The sequence below is a fragment of the Polypterus senegalus genome, chromosome 1, assembly GCF_016835505.1.
Source record: "Polypterus senegalus isolate Bchr_013 chromosome 1, ASM1683550v1, whole genome shotgun sequence".
In the NCBI taxonomy this organism is placed as follows: Eukaryota; Metazoa; Chordata; class Cladistia; order Polypteriformes; family Polypteridae; genus Polypterus; species Polypterus senegalus.
In genome coordinates this window covers 216,764,859-216,788,160 of record NC_053154.1, presented here as the reverse complement: position 1 = coordinate 216,788,160, position 23,302 = coordinate 216,764,859, and the positions used below count along the sequence as shown (strand labels likewise).

Below are 23,302 nucleotides of genomic sequence, written 5' to 3'. Positions count from 1 at the left end.
ACACAGCCCCACAGCATGATAGAGCCTCCACCAAATTTGACAGTAGGTAGCAGGTGTTTTTCTTGGAATGTGGTGTTTTCCTTCCTTTTGTTATGACCAAATATCTCAATTTAGCGCTGGGTGCCTGCGGTTGCCTCGGGATGCTCTTCCACCTGTCATCCCGTTGGGTGGAATCCCAAAAGAGTTTAGAAACTCACTCGCACCAGCCATGATTCTTTTCAAAGGTAAAGTGCAAGTTCTTTTTTGTCTCATTGTGGGTTCTTTTTAGCTATGTTGAATTTCCAAATTACAGTTTTCGACCGTTTATTTCCCTGTAGACCCTTTTTTGAGAAATATACAGGTCCAAAACTTGTGTAAGGTGTTGCCAAACCCTTAAGGAGCATTGCTCTTTTCTTTCAACACTGCCCCCCCCCAAAAAAAAAATTCTAAAAGTCCCTTTTTAGAAAGTTTCATAGTTGTAAAGTTTAACATCAATTTTACGAGACAAAACATATCTGTTTCTCTTATCACTACCTATTATTTTGTAATTTTATAAGTATGTTTATAAAAACTGGTCAGACGGAAGTATGGATGTATTTTATACATATCCAACAGACTGAGATTCGCACTGCCAGACAAGGAGAGTGGCTCTCTGCTCCACGTTAGTCAAACATGCAGATACAGTCAGGTCCATAAGTACTTGGACAGCGAAACAATTTTCACAGTTTTGGCTCAGTGCACCACCACAATGGATATGAAATGAAGCAATCAATGTGCAGTTTTAATTTAAGGCATTTAACAAAAACATTGTATACAGTAATCCCTCCTCGATCACGGAGGTTGCGTTCCAGAACCCCCGCGATAGATGAAAATCCACGAAGTAGAAACCATATGTTTGTATGGTTATTTTTATATATTTTAAGCCCTTATAAACTCTCCCACACTGTTAGCATTATTAGAGCCCTCTAGACATGAAATAACACCCTTTAGTCTAAAGTTTAAACTGTGCTCCATGACAAGACAGAGATGACAGTTCTTTCTCACAATTAAAAGAATGCAAACATATTTTCTCTTCAAAGGAATGCGTGTCAGGAGCAGAGAATGTCAGAGAGAGACAGAGAGCGAGAGAAAAGCAAACAATCAAAAAATCAATACGTGCTTTTGGACTTTTAAGTATTGCCGAAGCACCGCGATAAAGCGGCATTTTTTAGAGGAGCGTCCGTATCCTCTAGGCAAACAGCCCCTCTGCTCACACCCCCTCCGTCAGGCAGAGAATGTCAGAGAGAGTGAGAGAGACAAAGAAAAGCAAACAATCAAGCACCGCGTGGGAAGCATATCTTATATCATTGAGGAGTTTTAGTTAATACGTAATACATGCTCTGATTGGGTAGCTTCTAAGCCATCCGCCAATAGCGTCCCTTGTATGAAATCAACTGGGCAAACAAACTGAGGAAGCATGTAGGATAAATTAAAAGACCCATTGTCCGCAGAAAGCGGTGAACCAGTGAAAAATCCATGATATATATTTAGATATGCTTACATTTAAAAGCCGCGATGGAGTGAAGCCATGAAAGTCGAAGCGCAATATAGCGAGGGATTACTGTATACTAATAAAAGGCAAAGCCCTCACTGACTGACTGACTGACTGATCACTAATTCTCCAACTTCCCGTGTAGGTAGAAGGCTGAAATTTGGCAGGCTCATTCCTTACAGCTTACTTACAAAAGTTAAGCAGGTTTCATTTAGAAAATCTACGCGTAATGGTCATAGCGGTCGATAACAGTCGACAACGTCCGCCATGTTGAACTTTCTTATTTATGGCCCCATCTTCACGAAATTTGTAGGCGGCTTCCCTGCGCTAATCAAAACCGATGTACTTACATATTTTGATGGTATGACGCCACTGTCGGCCGCCATATTGAACTTTCCAACGTCACCAATTTTCAAACTTCCCGTGTAGGTAGAAGGCTGACCCCATCTTCATGAAATTTGGTAGGTAGCTTCCCTGCGCTAACCAAAACCAATGTATGTACTTATTTCGGTGGTATGATGCCACTGTTGGCCGCCATATTGAACTTTTCAACAGTCTTTGTTACTTATGGGCCCACCTTCAAGAAATTTGGTACACGGGTTCCCAACGCTAACTGAATCCTACTTACGTACATATATACGTCCATAGCCTGCAGCTCGGTCACCGTGTGAGGCGGCGTTGGGTCCCCTATCCCAACGCCTCCCACGTTGTTGGCTGCCTGCCTATATAAGGCCGTCCGTCGCTCCAGTCTCTACATTCCCTTCCTTGCTTCGCCACGGGATTCATGTCTCCCTACTGATAACTACAGCCTTTTTATTTAATCCACGGCTTCTCCGCTGTTTTATTGTTCATTTATTACGATTATAGTTATTGTTTTGGTATTTTAGACTTACTTTACATTGCTCAGGTACCCATTTCCATTATCATTCCAACCATACCCCCATTAACATGTCTATCGAGGTGATCACCATCGATCAAAGAACTGTCACTTACCGAGTGGTTTCCATGCCTGGAGATGGCACCTACCTTTTCCATTCTCTGTGTTACATATTGCACGGCCATATCAGGCCACTCTTGATATCCAGAGGTACATTGTGTCTTATGTATTGAATGACTGGGACAGGTTCAAGGTGTGGACTGATGACGGTACAGGAGATAATTATACTACACAGGAGCACTATAAGAGTGAAATGCTTAAGCCCTTCACCTATGGTTCTGCATGTGAGTTGATGGCTGCCACTGAATTGTTCGATTGTCGCTTTCAAGTGTACCGAAATGGCCAAATATTTTACACCTTTCGACAACCGCCAATGCTTCTTAAACATCTTAGATTCACAAGTGACGATTTCAGTAGTGGACACTTTGATGTTTATGAATCTTTAAACTCTCAAAAGCTGGATGTGATTTTAATCGATGAAACTGGTTGTATACTTATAACGCTTGACAGATGCCGAATGTCACTTCAACACAAGTCCTATAAATACTGTCATAATTGAAACAAACCATGAAACTCAAACCGATTATGACAGCAGCAATCCAAGCTGTGAGATTTGAGACAAGATTGCTTTTCACATGGCCAACTGTACGTTGCATGTTCAAGAGTAAGCTCAGCGCACAGCTTGGTCATGTTACAACCGGAGGGCCGAACTGACAACATGGTATACAAAGAGATCCTTAACAAATAATTATTGGCATATTTTCCCTCAGTTTAAAAAGGTTAAATTTTCTTCTTAATAAAAATTTTAATGCAGTACTTCGCCGCTGCAAAGCGCGGGTATTTTTCTAGTATATATATAATTTTTTAATCAAACTTGGTTTTCTAATTTCTATATTGTTTCCAAAACACAGTACTTGGGGAAATAACAGTTCACTTAATTAGCCCGGGAGTTCAATTAAAAGCAGAAGCTGGTTGGAACAGAAACCTGCTGCGACAGGGGGGCCACAGGACCGAGGTTGGGAAACACTGCTCTAAACTGTTTACTGTTGAACATGCTACATCAAGTCCTTGGTGGTGCTGGTGTGAAAGAGGTTGCAGCAGAACTCATATTAAAGTGGTATGCAGTAAGGTTGCAAATGTGATGTAAAACTAATTCATTCAAAGCTAAAAACAGCTAAAAATCTTGACTCTCCATTAGCAAAGCCTAAAATCAGTACTGCCACAGTATTCAGTGGGTTTGAATAAATGAAAAAAAAAAAAAGAAAAGAAAAGTTACTATTTATTTTTACTCACCCAAAAGCACCATCCTGTTCTGATCACATTCTGAAAACAGAATCTCCATCATCTTTAGAAAAAAATCGTACTTCATTCTGTTCAATCGTGTGTTGACTCCATTGGTTAATTTGCAAAGTTTTTTTTTTTTTAACTTTGAAAGCACTTAATGCTGTTGACTGCTTGGTATTGTGAACTTAATGGTGATGTGTAGGTGGACAACAGTGTAGGCTTTTTCAAAAATGCAAGGCTATGCACTGACAGAAAAAATGTAGTACAAGTTTATCTGACATTCATTGTCACATATGGTGAACATAGTAAAATAAAAGTGCATAATTGGCCAAGTGCATCACGCCACCACTTGCTGGTGGCCCGAATCTTGCTTTGTAGATTATGCCAAATATAACATCACAATACATTATGATAAGCAAAACAGACAAGTTTCCTTTTGACCACGTTACATTTTGCATGCAGATTTGCAGTACTGAAACTTAAAACAAGTATTTAGGTTTGGGAGTTTTTAAAGTAGGTGGGCGGGGCGGGGGGTGGGGCTACGTGTGTGAAAAGGAAGATAGCTCTTCAATTATTTGGTAACACATTTCTCAGAAAAAGGGCCAGATCAAATTAAAACAGGAGAGAAGTATCTTTTGTAAAGTGTCAATCTAAGATGAAACAAAAGACATACTTCAAGATAAACACTTTAATCCAGCAAGAAAATTAAATTGTTATCCCAAATTAGTTGAGAGAAAAAAATCAACAACAACAGTGGTTGCTGCCTTTGGTAATGTGTCTCTTTTGTTGATGCTCTTATTTAAACTTTGTGAGAGCTGATGAAATTGCCTGAAGTAGTGCACTGGCTGATGGAAATTGTTGTCCCTAAATAGGGGGTAACATATATTAAATACCTTTCTTCCTTGATCAGTTGCACGAAATTGACTATGCGAACAGCCACAGGTCCTGGCAAACACTTGAGCTTTACAGCGCACTTGCTAAATGTGACTTCTTTGAGCTTTGCTTCAGCAGACAGGCTTAATTTGCATAAACAGTCACGTCCCATTTCTCTGTGCTAACACTGTCAGTGCTGTGTAGTGAAAAGGGGACACAATCTATTAGAATATCCCACCCGCTACAACATTATTAATGGCAAACATAGCTAAATTAAAAAAAGAGTCAGCTAATTTTGTTTTTTCTATATCACCACCAAGTAAGCAAGGGAGTACTTAGCTGCATAATTGTATTGATGATTTATAAGACTATCAACGATGCAAAAAAGATATGACATTATATCTGATATCCGTTATTCTACTGTATGTCAGTATGCCTAGGATATTATTATTACTGAAAACTATAACTAAAACTGCTAAAAAAAAGCATTTTGTTAACTGAAATAGTGAAAAAAGGTAAGTTAAACTGAAATATATATATATTTTTTTTAAATAAACCAATTGCTGGTGGCCTACTGTTGACTCTTTTTAACCTAACTGGCCACACACTACATGGCTGTGTACCCTAATAAGGTCATCATCGAGCTAGAAAGAGCAGGTGTTTGCACATGGACACACAGCAAAGAATTTGTCATAAATGGTAAAGTACTGTCTGGGAATACTTCACCAGTAACAAGTGCATAAACAATATAGACAGTCGGGTTTGTGGAGCACAAACGAAGGGAAAAAGACCCTGACCAACTGAAGAAGAAAAAAAGATTTCACAAAAATATCAATAAAGAGGTTAAGGATTGTGACACTTTGAAAAAACTCAATCGTACCAATGAAGGTAAAATGACAGGCTACACTGGTCGAGTTTTATTTTACGTCAAACTCAAAAAGAGAGGTACAGCTGATAAATGAATTAAGAATGTCTAGCAGGTTGTGTTAATTATTTGCCTTCTTTAAGCAAATGTGAACAGTTTGATCTAAATTAGTGTCAGTGATTGTCTGGTCTCTTGACCAACTGGTAAAGACAAGATGTTTGACCTCTAAACAAAATTATAGGTGAATGCACTTTGGGATTCTGATAAATGAAAAACAGAGAAAACACTTCTAACAATACCAGTATCATGATTTTCTGTTTGACTTATTAAACAAACACATGAGATTCGTTCATTGGTATTGAAATTAAAATACAAAACAACTGTTTAGGAAAGAGAACTAGGTTTTTAATTTAATAAAAAAAAAGTATTAAAATATACATCTGGGGTGGCAATTATGAAAATGCAGTAACTAGATGATTTGTGTTTTGTCTTTGGCAGCCATAACCAATCTAATAAAATGTACAAAAATAGGCTACTAAGTTGAAGACGCTCCATATGCTTCTGCAAAAGTAGGAGTCAAAAAAAAGGTAAACATTCCACAGAGTATTGAAGTCTCAGGCACTATTCTTGCACAGTTTTTGTTTGTTATGGCCTGAAGTCCCTGAAGGAAGGTTACAGTCCTTGGCGACTGTGTTTCAACATCAGTCCACCTCTAGTCTGAGAGCGATTAGGAACGGGGATCTGGAGGCCTGTTTAAAATAAATAAATACATTTCAGAGAAAAGAGGTGGATTTCAAAGAGAAGGAGGCAGGGTTAAGGGGTTGGCAAAGGTACATATGTGTGTACCATTTTATGAACTAGGCCATACTAATAAAGAATAATGAAATAAAATGTTAATACATTCATAAAATGCAACCATACTATAAGCATTTATTCAAATCAATATAAGGGAACAAACTATAGGAAGTGTAAACAATTTTGATCAAGTATGGCATTATTGATCCACAAATAATAAGGTACTGAAAAGCCAGTGGCTTTATTGGCTGGTTGTTTTTAAACACAATGTCTGACTGTAAAGCTCAGACTGGCGAGTTTAGAACAGTTTATAGCAAAAAACTTAAGCTTCCCCAATCCTATAGTAGAATAAAGAACAGACACCAAATGGATGGATTGCTGGTTATACAGTATAAGGGATATACAGTACAATCTAACAACAATTAAACAATACAGCACTAACAAAAGCATACAATCTTCTGTCTAAAAGTTGATCTGTCCCAAACAATGGCTCCACTAATGTAAGAACAGGACTACAGTGATAATATAATGTGATAAAGCAACAGAAGTGAAAACGTAGACATGGAATCACAGAATAGTTTTAAGACAAGACTGTATATACAGAGTGCCCCTGAAATCCCCTCATTTTATTTTTATTGTGGAAACCTTTGGTAGCTCCATACATACTTTTGGAATGCTTGATGACAATATAGTCATGACAACGCTTGTTCGTATGCAGTATGGTTTTAAGACACAGTGACAATTCTGGTGTCAGAAACACATTTTATTTTTGTATTTCTACACAGAACACACACAAATTTCAAAAAGTATCTTAATAAGTCTGCTAGCTTTAAACACCAAGTGTGTCATTAAGTTTAAGGCTATAACAGGGTGTGACTGAATGTCTACTACTGTCACTTTGAAGATGACAGACTGTCTTGAAAAATGATGAGATGTAGACATGCGTAGTGTTTTTCAACTTTTGTGTGCCACTGGCAAAAGCCTACCTGAAATTTACTGTCAACTAGTGGAAGCGTTCCACACCTTACACTGCAAACACCACTCACGAGTTCATATAGCACTTTACATGCATGGTGCTAGGCCACTCACTCCATAGCCTAGACTGGACACCAAGTGAGCCCCATCTCTTTGGTCTATTGAAAAAGTAGTTGAGTTGTCAGTGATTTGCACCATATAGTGACGTGTAAAACACTTTAACAACCTTAATACTAATTTTTCTGAGCAGTGATAGATGCCTTAGTGTCAGAGTATACAAAATGCCTGGACCGGTGTGGAGAAATACAGCCTGTTTTATTTATTTATTTATTTTTCTATAAATGTACAAGAATTTACATAAATTTACAAATATAAAAAAAGACATTGTTATTTTACTTTTTTGGCCTAGTCTTAACTTTATGTCCATCAGGTAACTGCCTATAATGGCAGTTCACAAGGGCTGTCCAATGAACTTTAAAGGGTCAGAGCAAGTCTTCAGGAGGAAGAGGAATGGGAGGCAGAGAAAAAAAACAAAACCTCACTCCTAAGAAGTGTGTATTCCTAGACTAAAGACTTAGTTATTTGCAGGCAAAGGTGCAACAGCCAACTATTACAATGTGGGGTGGTTGTAATAAGACGCCTACCTTTATGCTAGTGACCAAAACAGAAAATGTCCTGAAAAATCCTCCGTTTGAACCCCCACAGCCAGTTCTTTTCCTAAACCAACTACCCCTGTTTGACTACCGGCACTGTTTGATGAAGTGCACTGCATGAACACCAGGAAATGTGTTATGTCTTCCAGACATAAATCAAAAGATTTTTCTTGGAAACTAGGAAAAAAATCAGAAACAAATGGTTAACTTTTCTAAGCACTGCAATCTGTTTTTCTAAGCCATAGGGTTTAAGTGTAATTATTGTCAGGAGAGAAGTATAAGGAGTCACTCACTTAAATTCTACAACACAGCCAACAAGACAAAAAACCATGACCAAGAGTTAGTTAAAAACAAAATAGCAAGAGTCAGTACTAGAAAACTGAAAACAAGACTTTCCTATAGGACTTGTTAAGTGGTTGATTCATTATCTCAGACAAAGCAGCTCATGCCACTCTACTGCGTTTTATTAACTCACTTCAGCAAGACAGGCCTTAGGAACTTGGCAATATCCTATAGTGACCACTACCTGCTCATATCTTTCAAAGCGACAATGTGATGCAGTTCAAATTTAAATGAAAGAAAAAAAAAATTACAGTCTTGAGCAGGGAAATAAAATTTAAATTCATATATGAAAACAAAGCCTTGACAAAATAAAATTTGTGAAACCTAAAAAATACAGCTGCAACCTGTTTTGCTAAGGGAAAGAGGGAAGAGTCTTGAGAGGAATGAAGTGGACGCTTTTTAAAAAAATGGTCAACAACTACTAAAAATACTGATTGATAAATCAGTGATAAATTCTAAACTGACTAACTTCTAGGGTCTAGTAGCAATTGTCAGGGACTGTAACAAAGCAACTGGAGGACCAGAACTATTTTTTACTCTAGCAAAAATTTCATATGCCACAAAATAGTTATTGATATCTTTGGATATATTATTCCAAGGAAAATAGCTGTTTTGTTGTGGAACAGGTGGGGGACACACATGATCCTTTCCAGTCCAGACATTTGCACTCCGCTACACATACACATACACATACACATACAAACCCACGGCATAGGTTACAGAGGCTCTCAGAAGCAGCTTCTTAATTCTTTAGGCAAAAGAGAATCTCCCATTTTCTCAGTCAACAATGCAATTCATGTGATTTTTGCCATTAGCACTGGTTCCGAAACATAAACTAGCGATCTTTGGATTACACAGCAGCCCTTGTTATCTCAATCTATATGCCCAAAAAACAATTACTATACACATACACACCTGGAGACGGCTGTTCTTCATTTTCCTCCTCATCCTCAATTGGAGAGTGTCCCAGTGGATGATAGTAGAAAGAGTCTATGAAAGATGAACTACTGATTCCTAGGCTAACTCCAGTGACTCCAATGCTGATGGAATCTGTGGGAAAATTGGGTGAGCAGGAGAGGAGGTGAAATCCTCAACACACGCTTGTCTGCTACAAACAGTTCTCAATTGGACAAAATCTACGTAAGCTTTTATAAAACCAAGTCAATGACCATAACTCAACTTTTAATTAGCACCCTACCAAAGAGGGTAGCATGACGAACATACAGTCTTTGAAATATCACTCACTTGCCATAACAGAAATAAATCACACTTGCAGACCCAGATGTAAGCGCTATTTTAAGTCAAGTGAGTGAGTGAAGTATGCTCTCACACACCAGCTTGCCCTCAGTCCTTCAGACAATGTTCAAAAATACATTCCAAAGTAGCCTAGAACTAAACTGGCTGTATATTCCTGAATGAATAACTCAAGTAATACAGCTATTCACTTTTTCTTTTATCAACTAAGAAAAAACTAAGAAAAATATGCAAGATAAAACTAAGTGACAACATAAACTCATTTTGGACAGGGAATGATACAGTTTTAGTACAGTTTAAAGTGATACTGGACACAATTGCCCATCATTAAAATAAACAAGAAAGATCTGTAACGTTGCTCTTATTATAGTTTTAACCTTATTAAATACCAAACTGCCCTCAGTGAAGCTCAGTGAAGAAATCAGTTGTTCAGAGCCTCAGGAAATGACTATCATCAAGTTTATCAAAATTTTGAAATTTGTGATGGACTGCATAGATCTATTACATTGTTTTACAAAATACTTTGTTCTCAAAAAACTAAAATGCATATTGGTGGTAGAGGCTGAGGCTTAGTACATTTCCAGGACCAACACAAGACAGTGATCCAACTATTGGGAAGATCCATTTTTATTGTCTTCCAAGCTTTAGGGAAGTCTATGTTCTCGAGCCTGATAGGCATCCATCTTCCAGCAACATACAGTATACGGTGTAATGGCTCATGACTGCTGTACTTCAGTATTGGGCAGTTTATTTGGATGATTAACTTATTTTACTTTCCTACACATACCTCAGAGGGATATACACAATAATCAAGGAAAAGCACTGCAACAAGGTCAAAATTCTGACTTCATATTTTCAATAAATTTGAAATCTCTGAACACAATCTGACCACTTTCTTAGTGCTGTCTGTCAGTGTCAGAATGTGTAAGCGACGAATAAAATAAAAAAAATAAAAAAAACAAATCACTTAATCTAAAGGAAATATTAGTAGGATTTCCTAGTTATTAGCCTCTTAAAAATTCCAGAAGCCTATTGATTTTGGTTAAAAATTTTCCAGTAAATGATAATTCTAATGAGATAATGATTTCATGTTTTTGCATCACATTTGTGCTCCATCTCCAGCATGTTTGGGGAAGAATATTATTTTTTCACTTAAATATAACACAGGCCTACAATAACAGTTGTGATCTTGATCAGATGTAAAGCACATTTTTTATTAACTCAACATGTTCTTAAAAGGCAAATTACCCTTATAATCCGTTATAAAATCTCTGAAATAATTCATAATTAAGTTAACACTGAATCTGTTTATTAATTTAGGCATGCAGTATATAGATTTTGACAGCTACTATTGAAATAAATGTTTCTATACTTTGTTGACTAACACTAGAATTACCAGAGCCTACGAAAAAAACTTGTAGATCCATCCCATCTTAAATTGCTTCTCACTTCTCCGTCAGCGTCTTTTGTCCTTTAAATGTGTTGATAAGCAGCAAACAGCAAGCAGTCTGCTATAACATCCCCCACTGGTGTACAGTTTTCTCAGCTTAAGTTTGTTTACCAGCATGTCAGTTGCTTGGAGTTGTATAGAGTGAGAAGTAAAGCAAAATTACACCTTTTATAAATACTATATTGTTATTTGGAACACATGCATTTCATGTGTGTTCTCTGTTTACAAAGATCTTTGTAAACACATCGACAAAAAAGAAATGTTTTTCATGTTTTAGTAATAATTGGCAAAATGTAGACATGAAGTTTAATGTGTGAAGCCTGAAGTCCAAATATCAAAGAAACAGTTTCACAAAAGGTACAAATACAACAGAACAAGTGCGCTTTTATTCAAGAATATAACTGCAGAAAAACAACATGCATTAGGGTGTGACATTGACACGCATTTACTACGATTGCTTGGGTGGTGCAACGGTATCAACACTTGACTGGTAATCAAAACTTCACAGGTACAATTCCGTTTTGAGAAGTCAGCTGCTTTTATTCTTACTATTTTAGAATAAAAACATACATTTTATTATCTGTGACAGCTGGTGTAATTTATGATACTTGTAAAGGTTAGCTTTGTTTTTTTTTTTTATTATTATTCAGTTTCTATTCTCTCAGTCGCGTTCACGATCCTAAGCTTCCCCCCCTCCTCATCTGACACTGCTGTTTTCACATAAAGACGCGCTATAGCTCTGCACTCTGTAGGAAGTAAGTAAATAAATCCAAATAAATAACATCTGGACGGTGTATGTGCCCTAAAAAGATGTCTGACTGTATTCTCGTACCAATGCTTGTGAACTGAAGTGTCTGTGTGCACTTTTCGTGGCATTACACGTGTATTTTTTGAGCATGCCCGTGTCGCTCAAACACAGGAAGCTTTGCAGTGTACTTGTGAGTTTCTTATTCTTCAGTTATAGTCTTGAATAAAAGTGCACTTGTTTTGTTATACTTGTACATCACCATTTATATGTTACTAACATAAAAGCCAGATCGAATGTTATTTATTTGGATTTAGTTACTTACTTTCTACAGAGTGCTGAGCTATAGCGCGTGTGATAGGGGGCGTAGTGTGTTAAAGAAGTAATGAAAAAGAAAAGGAAACATTTTGAAAATAACGTAACATGATTGTCAATGTAATTGTTTTGTCACTGTTATGAGCGCTGCTGTCATATATATATATCTATATATCTAATATCTATATCTATATCTATCTATATCTCTCTATATATATATATACACATACATACACACACACTATATATATACAGTATCTATATCTAAATATAAATATATATATATATATATACACACACACACACACACACACACACACACATTATATCTATATCTATATATCTATTTATATATGTATATATATATCGATACATCTATATACAGTGGAACCTCGAGATACGAGTTTAATTCGTTCCAGCACTGAGCTTGTATAGCGAATTTCTCGTATCTAGAACAAACTTCCCCATTGAAAATAATGGAAATCCAGTTAATCCGTTCCGCACCCCCAAAAATATCAACATCGTTACGCGAGCCAATGCTCGTATTTAGATCCGAATTTTTCGATCATATTTTCCTCTTATCTTGAATTTCTCGTATAGAGAGGTGATCGTATCTAGAGGTTCCACTGTATATATCTATATAAATTATATATATATATATATATATATATATATTTATTATATATATATATATATATATATTTTATATATATATATATCTACTAGCAAAATACCTACCTTGAGCGAGAAGTAGTGTGTTAAAGAAGCAATGAAAAAGAAAAGGAAACATTTTGAAAATAACGTAACATGATTGTCAATGTAATTGTTTTGTCATTGATATGAGTGTTGCTGGCATATATATATATATATATATATATATATATATATATATATATATATACACATATACACACATACATATATATACATATACATATATACACATACTGTATATATACACACACATATATACATACTGTATATACAACATATACATATCTACATATATACTGTATATACATATATATATATATCTACATATATATATATATTAGGGGTGGGACTCGATTAAAAAAATTAATCCAATTAATTAGAGGCTGTGTAAGAATTAATCTTGATTAATTGTATGTAATCGCACACGTAAATTTGCCCCAAATCGCAAATGTTTTTTTTTTTATTTTTTATTTAAAACGGTTTTAGTGGGCGACAGAATCAAATAATAGACATGGACATGAATATTGTAAACTGAAAATATCATCCCTGGTTAAAATTGGGCAGACTTAAAAATAAAGTGGTAGTTTAAGTACTTTAAGTACATTTTCAGAATAGTATTGTCTTTAAATAATAATAACCAAAATTTCAACATAAAGTGCAGTTTTTCTTCTTAAAAAATAAGTCAGAAACATAAAAGGTAATTTGACCAGCTTACTCTTTAAACTCTGAGTAACATTAGCCAAAATTATTTTGTACATTAGGCTAAAACAGTGTGATCATTGAACATTTTGTAATTAGATGTATTTAGAATTACTAACGGTCACGGAAGTCCAATGATCCCCAGTAAGAGCCACAAAGTCCGCTTTCTGTAATGCATCTAATTTTGCTTGCTTTTCAGTGTGCACAAAACCATGCTTTTATCAAGGCTTCGCTCGGGAAGTCGAAATGATCAGTCGTAGGAACGCGCTTTATTCCGACTCTAACATTTTTGTAGCTGTGATGTGTGCATCAGTGTAATGGATGTACCAGGAAATCATGCATTGACAAAAGTTCCCGTTTGCTTGGAATTGAAAGTGTGATTAAATGCGTTATTTTTTAACGCGTTATGGAGTACATGCATCGAAGCTTCTCAGCTGTGCTTGTGCTAAGAAAGGGAAAATTTTAAAAATAACGTAACATGATTCTGCGTTAACCTAATATTTTTTCATACGTCCCAAACCAAGGAGATGCGAAGGTAAAATGAATCGGGTAGCGCGTACATAGTCAGTACATCCCTCTCGGGAATCGAACCTCGAATGTCGGCGTTAGGCTAAGACTCTACAATTGCCACAGCGTGTGGCTTGTCTATGCTAAAATATGTATTGTAGATCGGGTATATATATACATTTATATATATACCCGTGTATCAGTGGAGAAGTAGAAGTTATGAAAAAGAAAAGGGAACATTTTAAAAATAACGTAACATGATTGTCAATATACAGTAATTGTTTTGTGAGTGTTATTGAATGTTGCTGTCATCAAGGATTTGATTATCATTATTTCTTTCAATCAGGCTCGTATTTGTAGGATGTGTTCAAGTTACATTCCGTGTTTGTCAATCGTTGTAAAGATAAGAGGTTTCATTCATCGATTAGTTCCTTACTGCATCAATAAACAGCTCGTCTTCCTTTTTATCTGTGATGTGACAAACTGCATGCACGGGTTTTTTTTTTTTTACACTGTCTTCCTTTAGCAGGACATTCACTTTTTCCACCGTGTGCTTTGTTTCCGCAGTAGCTGCACTTATGAATATGATTCTATGTATAAGACGCTTCATATTTTTTTGCTGCCTTCTCAATTGTGTAATTCGGTTTTTGTTCAGCACTCTTTGGAACTGTTGCTTTTTGTCTGTGCACTGCGTCAGTTCACGTGAGCCGCTTGGTGTTCTTGCATCGAAGGTTCCCAGCTGTACTGGTGCCATCTCGTAATGTCAGCTAAGACCCGCACTTAAAACTTTCTCTCGCAGTTTCAATGAGTTTGTGCCAAACACCACCCTGACCATCTCATCTTCCTCTGCATAAGCACAGTCCTTCACACGTGAATATTTACCGGCAGTGTTTGTATTGGATTGCCGCTGATGGACGGCCTTATATGGGCAGGCACTAAATTACAAACGCTAATGGTAGCCTATGAACTTAATTTAATATAAACTTACGGTTCACGCCGTGCTTTGTTTCCGCAGTAGCTGTACTTATGAATATGCTTGTATGCATCATTTGCTTCATAATGTTTTTCTGCCTTCTCAATTGTGAAATGGCGCTTTGTGCTGATCGCTGTTTGGAGTTCTTCCTTGTGCTCTACGTACTTACGTAGGAGGCGTGATGATGTCACACGAAACTCCGCCCCCCACGGCCATCTCCAACTCAAGACTCCATTACATTATATGGGGAAAAATAGCTTCCAGTTATGACCCTTATGCGTAGAATTTCGAAATGAAACCTGCCCAACTTTTGTAAGTAAGCTGTAAGGAATAAGCCTGCCAAATTTCAGCCTTCTACCTACACGGGAAGTTGGAGAATTAGTGATGAGTCAGTGAGTGAGTCAGTGAGTGAGTGAGTGAGGGCTTTGCCTTTTATTAGTATATATACCCTTTGGGGTGCGAGCAGCTGTTGCTGGGGGTGCCAGAATCCATCGAGGAAGAAAAATGAAAAACATTATTTATACAAAATTTTAATTTATCTATCCATTCCTAAATAATTAAATGGGCAGGCTATTTTGTATCAGTGCAATACGCTGCTTGTTAAAACGGATGACTCCTGCTCTTGTGTGCAGTTAGTGCTGCGTGGGTATTATGAACTATCGTATCTGTTCAAGTTCTATTTAAATTTTAAATATAAGTAATTTTTATTTAGTCGACAGAAATATGTTTGGTAGGAATGTAAGTTAAATTTAGTCATCATTGCATACATTTTTCTTCACCATAGAAATTTTAAGACTAAATTCAACTTACATTCCTATCAAAGATATTTCTGTCGACTAAATAGAACATACTTATATCCAAATAGAACTTGAAAAGATATAATTTTTCGAATCTGATCGCGCATTGTAGAGCGACTTGACGCGCACCACATCGAACCTGCGAGCTATTGAGCCGTCGCATGCCTGCCTCAATAAGTGACCCTCGCTTCGCTCTTACTTTTTTACCATTTATTTAATCATGGGTAGTTGTGAAAAAAATAGAAAATGGAAGGAGGATTTTACTGAGTAAGGCTTTGCCAAAACAATTATTGATGGCAAATAAAGTATCCATTATTCATAAAGCTTCAATTGGTGATCTGTTTTTCTGCGTTAACCTCATATTTTTCATACTTCTTCTCAAACTAAGGGGGTGCGAGGGTAAAATGAATCGGGAAGCGCTGATTTATATATATTGAATATATTGAAATAGTTTTACTGTAAAATAATGCAAACAATACGCGGCACGTGTTTCACCCTAATTCTGGGCTCATCAGGCGTACACACTCACTGCACCCCCTGTCGAGAATCGAACCTCGGACGTCAGCGCTAGAGGCAAAGCCTCTCGTGTTGTGCCACGGCGTGCGGTTCGTTTTATTTGACAGTATGTAGATCGGGATATATATATATATATATATGTAAGATAACTCCTGTAGCCACATTAAATGCCTTTATTGAATAGACAAACCGGGTGGGTGAGTGGGTGAGTGGGTCAGTGAGTGAGTGAGTGAGTGAGTGAGTGAGTGAGTTTGCTTTTTATTAGTATAGATAAAAGCAGCTGACTTCTCAAAACGGAATCATCGGGGATTGAACCTGTGAAGTTTTGATTACCAGTCAAGCGTTGATACCGTTGCACCACCCAAGCAATCGTAGTAAATGCGTGTCAATGTCACACCCTAATGCATGTTGTTTTTCTGCAGTTATATTTTTGAATAAAAGTGCACTTGTTCTGTTGTATTTGTACATTTTGTGAAAGTGTTTCTTTGATATTTGGACTTCAGGCTTCACACATTGTAAACTTCATGTCTACATTTTGTCAATTATTTCTAAAACATGAAAAGCGTTTCTTTTTTAACAATGTGTTTACATAGATCTTTGTAGACAGGGAACACACGTGAAATGCATGTGTTCCAAATAACGATATAGTATTTATAAAACGTGTGATTTTGCTTTACTTCTCACTCTATACAACTCCAAGCAACTGACACGCAGGTAAACAGGCATGAGCTGAGAAAACTGTATGCCGGTGGGGGATGTGATAGCAGACTGCTTGCTGTTTGCTGCTTATGAACACATTTAAAAGACAAAAGACGCTGACGGAGAAGTGAAAAGCGATTTTCAGAGGGACGGACCTACAAGTTTTTTCATAGGCTCTGGTAATTCTAGTGTTAAAATACAAATTGTAGTAGAAGTTCCATCAGTTTCTTGGTGGTGGCTGACTAAATTACATGCACGCAGATACAAACATCAAAAGAAACTTCTGGGCTTAAGTGTTTAGACATTCAGAGATGCAAACTCTATTAAAAGTATAAAACATTACTTTATGTTAAAATAACCACAATGAAAAACCTCACCATTCGAAGCCATTAAATATTCTCTCAAGTCTAGGGTTCTGTTGTTACAAGTAATAGATTATGACTATCCTGCCACTCTTCTATTTATACAGCAGGGAAAATTAAATATTGAACTTGTCAACGTTTATTTCAGTAAATATATTTCTAATGGGGCTATTGATGTGAAATTTCCACCAGATGTTGGTAACAACACCAGTAATCCACGCATACAAAGAAATCAAAACAAATAAGTCTAAATTAAGTTTACATTGTATATAATTTGATTTCAATTTATTGTGAAAATTTAAACAGAAAATGTGAATGTGAGGAAAGGATGAGCATTTGTACACTACATTACTTGGTTTGTGTGTTAGTGAACAATGTGGCCAAGTTTAAAATAACAAAAATATGGTCCTTCCAATTACAGAACTAAATTAATTCTCTTACCTGTACCAGCAGATCCTCGACCAGGACGTGTTTGGCTTATGCTGTCCAAAACTGTGAAAGAACGTCGATATGGAGTGTCTGACTGAAATGATGATTAGAAAAATGTTTACTGTATGCTTTTTATTAATATAAACTGATTTTTTCCAGTGTATTAGGATATGTTATTTTATATTCCTATAAAGTCATACATTATATCTTTTAATTTAATTTAATTTATGCCTGTGACATGTATGGGAAGAACATTAGAAAGCAAAAGTCAACCAACAAATTCTGTATGATTTATTCAACTTTCATACTGGTAAAACAGAGCATTTTCATTTTTATTTTTAGAAGTAAAACAGAAACAGTTTCTCACAAAGAAAGGAAGGACACAGAAGTCAACTAATCTGAAGAAATGGCTAATTAAAACAAAAATACCAGCACTTTCAACAAGCAAGATAATAAAATTGAGAGGAATAATACCCTGAACGTGTGTGTTGTACTCGGTCGAGAGAGTAAATCGAACCCTTGTAATCTGTCTTTTGAAGGGAGGCCTCCCAAGTCATCAGTCAGGGCACTGTGTGCACGACTTGAAGTCCCCCAGTGCTTCTGAAAATAAGATCTTCATGTTAATGGTTGACATTTGTAGTCCTCATACTGTGATTACAAATGAAATGTAAATCAAATATTCTGGCCTCCAACAACAAGACCATGAACTGTACTTGTGGCTTAAGATAAAAAGGAAAAGTTAACATGGCTTAATTTAAGACCACATGGGGCAGATGCTTAAATCTGAGATCAATGAAGAAAAAATTCTGAACAACAAAAGTAAAGAAAACAGAGATACAGTATGTATGTATGCTGGGTGGCATACAAGCAAGCATTTTACATCTCTGTTCACTTTTATTCCTTTCTAAAAAACCAATTTGCCTGAAAACATTCCCATTCTACTTACAAGTTGTTGTCGACTGCTATGCTGCTGTACATTTGAGTGTTCTGGTTCACCAGTACTTATTGGTGGGAGAAGGTTATTTCGGCTCAGAGGCATTGGTGGGGAAGACAGACGGTCATTTGCTGTGGCTCTGAAATCATTAAAAACATAATGTGAGGAAACTTGTGTACAGAATAAAAACCAAAGACTAGCAACTAATACAGTCTTAATCAATGAACATTCTGGGTTCTCAAACAGCCTTTTAAAAACAACTGTTACTTTCTAGGAAATTATAGTTTTTTTTACATCCCAAAACAAATGCTCCGACTTTCCTAATGAATTAATTTGAAATGCTTTCCAAACTGGCATGAATGCGCTGTACTTTATATACTTCATAGATCAACAGTCCACTCTTGAAAATGAAAGATGCCATTCTTTGATGGTTTTCTCTAATCAGATATACAACAAATATTTACGAAATAAGTCAGTCACTTGAGGTGTGCAAACTAGCATCATATTATAACTCTTATTTTGTTGTATTATATGAAGTCTCCTCCGTGTTTCCTGGTTTTCCTGCCTCATCCCAAAGACACAAATGTAAGGTTAAATACAACAGTATGAGTGTGTGTGGGTGTGTGTTTCATTGTGGCCATAGACACACTAGTGCCCCACACAGTGTTAGTTCCTGAAAGCATCAAACACTGCTAAGAGAGGTTTCTGCTATCACTTGATTTCTACAAAGTTACTAAGGAAAATGTATAGCCTGCCTACTTTATATGAAATTCAAGGCCACATGCTGCAGTGTAAAAGCATAAGATGGTATACACAAGCAGAACATTCAGTTATTTCATTAGGTGAGTTGTAATGTTTTCTATCCAAATATGTCTTAAAGAAAACAAAGTCTGACATGTGCTTCATCAACTTAAATTCAAATTTGACTCCAAACTCCCAATTTCTTACTGTGTGAAATATGAGATAACTTCATCTCCCTGAGTTTTTTCAGTAGTCACCATAAAATGAAGCCCTTAAATTTTATTTTTTTAAATTGGTAATGTCAAAGCTTCTTCATTCAGTGCTAGAAAAACATTCTAAAAACCTTATGAATGACAGGGAAATTACTACAAGATGTGATATAACTTATCCTTATCTTTTAAGGGTTTAGAGTTTCACTACTGGCTAAGCATACATATTTGCAATATTAAATAATGAATCCTGTATCAGTTCCACTTTTACATTTTGAAATTTTAGTGACTGCTGTCACATCACTAGGAACAACAAAATTAATTAACACTAGAATATCTGTGCATTTACAGGCACCAAAGACACCAATGCTACATCAACTAGTAACCTTATTCTCACTAATAGCTTATTAGATTAGCATCCCATTTGTGTATACCCACTGCCCTGTGCCCCTACAAACACCAATAGTCTAAAATCGCTTGAGTGATGGTGGAAACAAACAATTTCTTGGAACATAGCACACCATATAGATTTTCAATTACATATTAGCGTGCATATTCTATTTAAAAAAAAAAAAAGCTTTCCAGACTCACGTTTCTACTCAGCATAAAACTGTCTCAGTATTTAACTGTGAAAAGCAACATACTGTAATATAAGATATACTGTATATTATAAAATGAATTAATAATGTAATATTTTTATGTTTAAATAGTTTGATATTTACAGCCATAATCAGATAATCACACAAACAGCAAATGGTATATCAGCTGATCACAAGGCAGTACGCATCAGCAGCCAGCACAGATATTTGAAATTACTTTGTTTCATTTTTCCACCTAGCAATGCACCTGTACTTTCCGAGTGACTGCTTTCTTGGCCATTTCTTGGTGTGTTGCCTTAATCTAGGTGACAGCTTCCATCTTCCCAAAAGTGGTCGTGTTATCTTTCTTAAATAGGGAATAGTGTTTAGCATATATTTGCTATTTAGATTATGAGCTATCCAAAAACTGATGCCAAATTTTATTGGTTTGCTTGACATTCAGTGAGAGAAAGGGTGTCAATATTTCATTAATAATAATTGTTCATCAATATCTGTTTTCTCACTTTGTACATATTGCCTGATATAGCAGCAAAGCTGTCAGTACTATGAGGTGTCACTTTGGGGGAAAAAAAAAGAAAATCATTTCAGGAAGCATCTGCTGTCAAACCATTTTATCTGTACTGTATGTCATTCAATATATATATATATTTTTTTTACCCTAAACAAGGTCTCATGTAAAGTCATGATTCACATTTCACTGGAACTGCTGGTTTCAGCCATGGTACTTAGGTGTACTGTATTTCAGAATCACACAAGCAAATAAAACTGTTTGTTCTCACATTTACATAAATTGAGGGAAACTTTGTGAGCAGGCCATCTTCCATATATTTAAAATTCTCGTTGATCATGGCTTGCTCCATCTACTTTATGTCATCTTCAATTTTTTCTACATGAAAAGGGATGCTTTAGTTTTTGTTTTTCCTATGTTTTTTTTTTTTTTTATAAAGTTTTAGAGTTTTTTTTATTGATTTTAAGATTGATTTTGAAGTCATTTGTTGTGTAGGTTCTGCAAATTTTATCTTTCCAATTGTACCCTGTTACTTTGTAGAAATAAAATTAAAAAGTTTAAAAAAAAAGTAATGATAGTACATCTCATTACACGAGATGCTTACTCAAATTTTACGAATTTTCTCGTACAGTGGCACCTCATATGTGATTAAGTTCCACGTTGCATCAGTCCTTCCGGTTTCAGCCACATACTGTATAATCTTGGATGTATACCAAGCATTTTTAATTCGCACAAGCAAAGAAAACCAACTTTTATTCTCACATTTTCAGACCTGTATTGTCTGTGAAAGGAATTGCTTTCCAGCACACTGTTCTATGCTTATGGGTTATTTCATCCACTATGTTTTATCTTTTCCATTCTCCATTTAGAAATTGATACTGACCAGGGACTTTGTAGTCTAAATTTTGTGAAAAAACATACTTTCAAACGAATTTATATGTGTTTTGTACGAAACTGAAATAAGGGCAGCACTGAACCACATAACCAGTTGCAATGCTTTACAACAAATGCATTTTTTTTATAATTATCGTCCAGTTGTCTGCAGAAGAGGAAGCACACCTGGCTAGCAATGTTCAGTATTAATCAACAACAGCAACAGGAGTGGATTTTTCAAAGAAAAATGTAAATGAAAATGCAGTCACGTGTGAGTAGGAGGACAGCAGCTTTCAACAGTATTATTTGTGACAGATTGAGGGGTCTTTAGGTGCCAAAAAAAATACCTAAGGAAAATTTATTTTGGAGTTATAACATGGGCATTTTCAGAGAAGCTATTTAGAAAAAAGTCAAGGATGAAAAGAAACATAACAGGCACACTCATGTAATAATTAAAAAATTAAAATGCCAACACCCATTAATATGGTAAATGACACTTCGAGTGTTTAAAGGCTAATTTATGTGCCTAAGAAACTTACAGCCGTGTTCCTCGGACGACCTCATCGAGGTAGACAGTAGATCCTGACTGGGTCAGGCCAGAGTTGATAGGGTGCAGTGTACGAGGCAGAGGATTGCGCCTCCTTGCAGACTGTGGAAGACGGGACAGAGAACTGTTCTGCTCTTGTAGGCGCCTTGGACGGGGTTTATTTGAGGAAACAGTGCTTGAACCAGGACGTGCAGTTGCTTCAGTTTCCCTGAGAATGTTAAATATAGTTATTATTCCTGAAAAAAACTGAAAGGCTGAGATCATAACAAAAAATGAATCAATTACACCACAAATATGCCACCTACAGTATATTGATATGCATGTAAATTAAATGTAGATTATTAAAGTAAATGTTTTTTTAAAGCTATGGAATTCAGGTTGTGATTTGATGATTTTTTTCAATAAGCAAGTTTTGCCTGGATTTTAAATATATAGAAAATGCTAAATTTCATATACCTTTCAATACAGAGTAAACAAATAATACACCACTATAGACAGTAAGCATTGTACCACAAAATCTTAACATTAAAATGTCCTACTGTATTCTGTCAGGCACTGGCAGGTGTCTTTGTTGTAATGGTATGCCCTGGATAACAATTAAGTCATTAAGACTATGCTGTTGGCTTCCAGTCAAACTGTGAGCTCGAGCAGCCTAGGGAAAAATAAATAATTACACAATATAATAATAGTAATAGTTTTGAAACAGTCAAGGTGAAAATTGAATGATTCATTTAAAATGTGTTAGTTATAATTATTTTGCTGTATATTAAAAAGTGCAAAACATTAAGAAAACTGCAGCAATCAAACACGGATTTAAAACGCTAAGAATATTGAAAATACAGAAAAACAGATGATACGGAAGTCTAAGATTTAAGGAATTCTAAAAAGAAAACCCAGATTAAAAGATGAAAGGTCCACCAGAGTTCATTTCTGGACTATTAAACAGGACCAAAGCATCTTCTGTGTTAAAGTGGCCCTAACATTTAAAAAAATAAAATAAAAAAATGTTCCAGGAATAGAATTCAGAGAGTTAGAATATTATGTCTTAAGTTTGTAGGAATTTACTATTATTTTATGTTTTGTCTTTAAAATGTATTACTCTTTGATAATCAATTAGTGCAGAAATTAAAAATGACTGTGTCTGTCAGCCTCTACATAAGCAGTCCTAAATCTAGATGTTAGGATAACCCAACATTT

At 35.9% G+C, this 23,302-nt stretch overlaps 1 protein-coding gene across 4 annotated transcripts in view; it reads right to left on the bottom strand.

Moving 5' to 3' along the window:
* Positions 1–5,852: 5,852 nt before the first annotated feature.
* fam149b1 (family with sequence similarity 149 member B1) overlaps positions 5,853–23,302 on the bottom strand; it is a 44,149-nt gene continuing 26,699 nt past the window's right edge. For 3 of the 4 annotated variants that reach the window (XM_039769033.1, XM_039769046.1, XM_039769053.1), the window contains 7 exons: positions 22,645–22,757; positions 22,098–22,313; positions 18,641–18,767; positions 18,169–18,294; positions 17,707–17,788; positions 9,150–9,284; positions 5,853–6,218 (listed from right to left, as the gene is read on the bottom strand). In XM_039769033.1, coding sequence (XP_039624967.1) covers positions 6,142–6,218; positions 9,150–9,284; positions 17,707–17,788; positions 18,169–18,294; positions 18,641–18,767; positions 22,098–22,313; positions 22,645–22,757 — 876 coding nt within the window. In that variant the 3' untranslated portion in view covers positions 5,853–6,141. Of the gene's footprint in view, positions 6,219–7,883; positions 8,070–9,149; positions 9,285–17,706; positions 17,789–18,168; positions 18,295–18,640; positions 18,768–22,097; positions 22,314–22,644; positions 22,758–23,302 lie in introns of all 4 variants that reach the window. The other variant, XR_005635566.1, reaches the window with a different exon arrangement.